This window comes from Arachis ipaensis, chromosome B08, assembly GCF_000816755.2.
Source record: "Arachis ipaensis cultivar K30076 chromosome B08, Araip1.1, whole genome shotgun sequence".
Lineage (NCBI taxonomy): Eukaryota > Viridiplantae > Streptophyta > Magnoliopsida > Fabales > Fabaceae > Arachis > Arachis ipaensis.
In genome coordinates, this window is record NC_029792.2 from 124,539,358 (window position 1) to 124,546,000 (window position 6,643).

General features: G+C 32.4%; 1 protein-coding gene across 1 annotated transcript; it reads right to left on the reverse strand.

Annotated features, from left to right (window-relative positions):
* Nucleotides 1,089-3,179, reverse strand: LOC107611687 (zinc finger MYM-type protein 1-like). Its single transcript, XM_016313589.1, has one exon. The coding sequence runs from the start codon at nucleotides 3,177-3,179 to the stop codon at nucleotides 1,089-1,091; it is 2,091 nt and encodes a 696-aa protein (XP_016169075.1).

A 6,643-nucleotide genomic window follows, 5' to 3' on the forward strand; every position in this document is an offset into this window, starting at 1 on the left:
TTATTTTTTTAATTTATTAAATCCAATCAATTATAATAAATTAATTATATCAACTAATTAATTCAATCAATTATTTCCTAATTTATTTTTTTGAATTCAATAAATCAAATAAAATCAATTATACTAAATTTGTATCAACTAACTGATTTTATTAATTCTAAAAATATTTTTATTTAATTTATTTTATTTATTTAAATACATAAATTATAACTGATTAGTTATTTAATTTTATTACGATAAATATCAAATTCTATTTTGAATATAAAAATATAAAATTTTATTCCTTCCATTTTTATTTTACCACTATAAAAGACCATATATGCTAGAAGAAAATATCATTCATTTACCAATTACTCTTTCATTAGGTAGCTTTTACAACAATTCATTTTCTTCCTATGAGGCGTCGTTGCAAGAAGTCAACTATCGTGGACACAAACCACCACACACTCTTCAACTCCCGTGCTCATCATTCAGAGCAATATATGATATGTTATCCATGAAGCATTTATAGACCATGGTGTTATCATGTATGCATAAATAAAAAAAATTTCGTAATTAAGTTTAAGTCATTTACCTGTTTGTATGGTATATTATAATGTGAAATTACTTTCAATTTGTGTTGTGCAATGATATTATGGTCAGGGGCGGAGCTAGGCTAACTATTTAGGGGGGTGGTGTTATATTTTATATTACTATTTCTATTGATAAAATTTAAAAAAATAAATATATAATCTCAATCAAAGTAAGACAATAATATATAAAAAGTACCACTTACAATTTTGTATCATGAAAAGGCTATTCGACGTTTTTTCTATTTTTAAAATCATCTATAATTGAATTTGTGTCGAAAATAGCTGCTAATTCTTTTTCTATATAGATGACCAAATTGTCTGCAAGAAATTCATCAGCCATCTTACTTCGGAGTCTTGTCTTAATAATTTTCATTGCTGAAAAAGCTCTTTCTGTTGTTGCTGTAGATACTGATAGAGTCAAAACAAGATGTATTAATCTATCAACCATGTGATAAGTTCTTGATTTTACCGTTTCTTGCAACTTGTTGCACAATTCAGAAAGTGTACCAATGCCTTTCAAATGATTTGGTATATCTCATGCTGATAATGTTGCAACTGAGATTTCAAAATATTTAGCTCATTAGAAGGAAAGTCAAGGGGATAAAACTTCTCTGCTAACTTGGTAATTTCTTCAATATTAAATGATTTGAAATTGTCCTTAGGATCCAAAGCACAACTCAAAGTCAAAAGCTCTATTGTTTGCTCATTAAATCTACTATTCAACTCTTGTATTTGAGAGTCAATTGTTGCCAAGAATACATCTATTCGATAATGATGCTCAACTGTCACACTTGGTTGACGAGATTGACCTCTTCCAAAAACATATTGTGCACTCATATTAGGGACTTCAATTTCATATTTTTCACAAAAATCTTTAACATTTGCAAGAAAATTGCACCATCCACCATCTCTTAATTGTTGAAGAAGTAACTTTGATGTAGAAACAATATGCATTGCATTAAGAATATCTTGAGATTGTTGTTGCAGTGCTTGGCAAAGAACACTAGTGATTCCCATAATCTCTTTCATCAAGTGCAAAGTGAAAACAAATTCAAATGACAATAATATTTTAACACCATAAGCCTCACCTCTTTGTGCATAAGTTGTCCCGTCTTCAATAATATTATTGAGAACAATATTGGTAGCAGTAAACATTTTTATCAAACTGCAAATAGAATTAAAGTGAGAGCTCCATCGAGTATGCCCAGCTCTTTGTAAAGTGCTTATTTGATTCGCACCTTTGCCTGTTTCTAATTCATTTTGAGCAACCAAGTTTGCATTTTCAATTGCTTGATCTTCTTGTAATTGATCATGTCTTTTTGAAGAAGCACTAACAATAGTGACAATAGAGTTTAATTGAGTAAAAAATTCATGAATTTGAAGTACCTCTCTTGAAGCTGCCACCAATGCTAATTGTAACCTATGAGCAAAATAATGCACATAGTATGCTTGTGGAGAATCTTTAAGAAACAAAACTTGCAAACCATTCCACTCACCCTGCATGTTGCTAGCACCATCATACCCTTGACCCCTAATATTTTCAACTTGGAAATTATAATGAGAAAGGACAGAAATCAATTCTTTCTTTAAAGTTGTTGTACAAGTTTCAGTGACATGCACAAGATCAAAGAATCTCTCTTTAACAAAACCATCTAGAGTAACAAATCTCAAAACAATGGCCATTTGCTCTTTTTTAGATTCATCTCTAGCTTCATCAACAATAATACAAAATTTGGCATCTCCAATCTCTTCTCTAATTGAATTTCTCACCTTAGTAGCAAGAATATATAGAATCTCTTTTTGGACATCATTTGAAGTATACTTAGCATTTTTTGGAGCATTTTCCAAAATATTTTTTTTCACTCTTTCATTGTAAGATCCCAAAAATTTCAACATTTCCAAAAAGTTACCTCTGTTGCTTGAACTTTGGCTTTCATCATGTCCTCTGTATGCACAACCTTGAAATGTCAACCATCTAATGCAATCTATAGATGCTCCTAGTTGAATTCGATTCTTTTCAATCTCTTCTGATGTTTTCTTATGAAGAAGTCTGTCAATATGTTGTGATTGTTTCATCAAATCATCACATGATTTCAGCGCCTTATGATGGAATGAGTTAGGACCTTTGCCAATGTGATTCAAAAGAGCACATTCTTTTTCACTATTTACTTTCTTCCAATTCCTGAAACCATTCTCAATAAAAGCATTTGAACCCGTATTGATTGAAGGTTCCTTAGCAAAAAGAAAGCACGAAAAATAATATATAGCATCATCTTCTATAGAATATTCTAACCAAGATGGGAACAATTTAAACCATGAAGCTTGAAAGCGACGATGACTTTTATCACCAGAAAATGGATAATTATCAAGAATTGGTTGATTTAGCCCAACTTTAATATAAGCTCGACGGATTTTATCTCTTTTATTTGGTGGAAACTTCCAAATCATTGGTCGCATTCCAGGATCTCTTTCCAAACGAAAAACATCCAGTTGATTTGGAAGAAGTCGTGGACGCTTTGAGCTATTCAATGTAGTAATAGTAGAAGCATCTTCATTCTCTTGATCTTTTCTTTTAAAAAATGTATCAATGGTTTTGAACTTACTCATAATTCAAATGGCCAAATAAGTTCCTATAATTAAAAATATATTTAGCAAAAAGTGTAAATTACAGTCTAAATCTTTATAAAATATAAAAATTATATTTCAATTTAAAATAAAATATTAAAATTCAGAACAATAATACTAACATCCTAGTATAAATAATATAAAATTGTAATTAAATAGTTAACTAATAAAAAAACTAAATATACAAACTAACATATAATAACATAAATTTAATTAACAAATAATAATAAATTAACTAATTAAGTAAATAACTAAATATATAAAAAAGAATAAAAATTAAATCTTTTTTGAGAAAGAGGAGTGAAAAATAACTTGTTGAACTACTATCTTTTTTTTAATCTGCAAAAAACAAAAAAAAAAGAGTAAAAGAGGTAAAACCGTAAAAGATAAGAAGATTAAAGAGACAAAGAAGAAAAAGAATAAGAAAAGTTGTTACCTTAAATTTTGGAAAGCCAAGGCGGGAAGGAAGAGAGGGAGAGACTGGTTGTACGCTGGGAAATAAAAAAAGGGGATGGGGAAACTGATTGTATGCTGGGAAATAAAAAAAGGGATAGGGGCTAGGAAATAAAAAAAGGGATTGGAAATAGGCTATTGGGCTGGGTTTTTGTAGGAATTAAAAGAGGGGGGTTGGGAAAGTTATGGAACAAAAAGAGAAAAGGGAGCTGGGAAATAAAGAAAGGGGACCAGACTAATTTTTTTTTAAATAAAAACTAAAATTTTTGGGGCATTGCCCCCTTTAGTTATATGTACCTGCGCCCCTAATTATGGTTTAATTTAAGCTTTTATTTTAGAACTGTGTTATGATTTTATCTCATTATTTTCTCTTAGATATCAAGTTGATGTATTTTTATTTATTATTATTAAAACGGATGTGATATAAAATTTGTAAAAAAAAAAATAAAACTCTCACACTCAATTTATTTTATTGTAGTCTTTTATCTCTTCTATCTCTTTTTATTTTCTTCTTATTCATTTTATTTTTTTAAAATATCATATAATTTATTATAATTTATACCAATTAATTAATTATAATTCGTTATATCAGTTAGATATATTTATATTTTGATTAATTTCATTTATTATTATTATTATATTTAATTTACAGAAAGATAAATTAATAATCATATTATTATTTATCAATATATTAATATTGATAATGATTACATAAAAATTATTTAATATTTAATATTTTTATATTATTTATTTTTTATATATTTTGATATATTTATAAAAAAAATTTATTATTTTTATATGCTATATGTTTACCTCTACTATTTAAAATTTCTGGATCCGTCACTACTTTTGAGCGTGTTTCTTAATTTATTTTTTATAATTCATTGAATATAATTTATTATAGTAAATTAATTATATCAACTAATTTATTTGATTAGATATTTAAATATCACACGATTTATTATAATTCATATTGTAAGACCCAGAACTTTTGAAAAGTCTTATTATCATCAAGTCTCAAATCCTATAGTTATTTATAGCCTTAATTTCAGAAATTATTTTATTAAAGATAATTAAGGCAAGTTTTGATTTATTGAATTTGAGATGAGTTATGATTATTATTTAATTTTATAATTATTGATTATTTTCTATATTTAAAGTATAAAGTTGATAGTTATGAATAATAAGAATTTTATATGATTTGAACTAAGTAATTAATATTTTAAATATTAATACTGCTATTTTAGAAAATGAAGAAATTAAGTATATTATTTCTAATTATTTGGTTGGGACATTTTATTGAAAATAATTTGTAAAATTGATGAGCAAATAGTATTTCTATACATTAATTTTGTTGGATTAAAATTTATTCCTAATTATTATGTTACCCCTACTTTTATTTGAAATTACAAAAGTACCCCTAACCCTAAGTTTCAAAAATGAAGCCCTAGCCCCCAAGACCCAAGCAGCCGCAGCTGCTACCCTCTCTACTCTAAACACACACACACACCCAGCCACCAGAAGAGGGAAAGAACGAAACAAAAAGGGAAGTGGGGTGAGGGACACATGGAGAAGGAAGGAAGGAAGAGAGGAGGGAGGAGCGTCGCCGGCGCGTCGGGCTTCACCACCGCCGTCGCGTCGTCGTCGTCAGACCTGCGAGTTGTTACCGCGCCGCTGTCGTCCAGGGAGCCACCACCTCGGTTCGTCGCCGCCATTCGTCCTCAACCTCATCGCGTTCTTGTTCGGCCGCCACTGCTTCCATGTCCTCCAACGGCGCTACTGTTGTCACCGATAAAGCCGCCGCGAAGAGGAGGAGAGGGCGCTGCTTCACACCTCGCCGCCGTCGCTGTTCTGAAAGGGGTTGTAGTCGCCGTCGAGCATGATGAGTGAAGGAGAGGGAGAACTCGCGTCTGAGGCTGGGAGGATGTGTAGTTTCGCCGCTGCTGGGGAAGAGAACACGTCTGGGAAAGGGAACCAGGGGAAACGGCGCACGAAGGGTGCTGTGACGGGAAAGGAATCCACCTGCGTCACTGCTGGAGAGAGGCAGATCGGAACGAGTAAGGAAGAGGAGGGTTGTGTCCACCACCATCTGAGCTCGCCGCTGCGGGTGCCGCTGCTGGGCAAGGGAGCTGCGTCTCTGTGGCACTAACCGCCGGGAGTGGTTCTGTGACTTCCGGGACCACCGCCGGAGCCTCTGGCTACTTCTGCCGTCGCCGGAAAACTCTACCGGTAAGGGCTTTGAATTTGGTTTTCATTCGTTTAAGATTCCGGAAGCTTTATCGCCTCTGTATGTGGGTTTCAGTTACCAACGCCGGAGTCCGGTCGCCGCTGTCGCTTGAGGTGGCTGACGGGTTGCCGCCGAACCGGTTCAAGAGACTGTCGCTATTCGGTTCAGCCGTTCCTTCTTCGGTAAGTAAGTATGTTTCAGAAAGCCTCGCGTTAGTATTTCGTTGTGTTTGGTTAATGAATATGAGTTTTGGTAACGTGGGGTCGAGTCCTGATTATTATATGTTGCGAATAGTGTTGATATGATTATTGCGAAAGTGGCTGGAAGCTGAGGTTTTGGTTGCCGTCAATTCAGGTTGAGGCAGAAAGGACTTGATGAGGCATTTGGGTTATAGATTTGCGTTTTGAGGTAGGGGCGCCTTCCAAAAACTATATTCTTATATATTGGAATTATTACATATGGATACTGATGTGAGAGAATGTGTATTTAGTGATTGTATCGGCCTTATGTATGGCTTGATTTGCATTGGTTGATTATGAACGTCTGTTGGTTGAATTGTTGTGTGGTTTTGTGAAACGAAATGCTTTTCAAGTTGATTCTTTTAAAGCTTTGAGATCGAGTTTAATCCGTTGAGAATTGAATTGAGTTAATTTTATTGAGAATGTGAAAAATAGAATCCACTCTTGAATTTAGCCTGGCTTGCTTTAAATGATTTGGTTTTTTATGAATGATTGTTACTGAACCGTTTCTTTGAAACTTTAGAAAT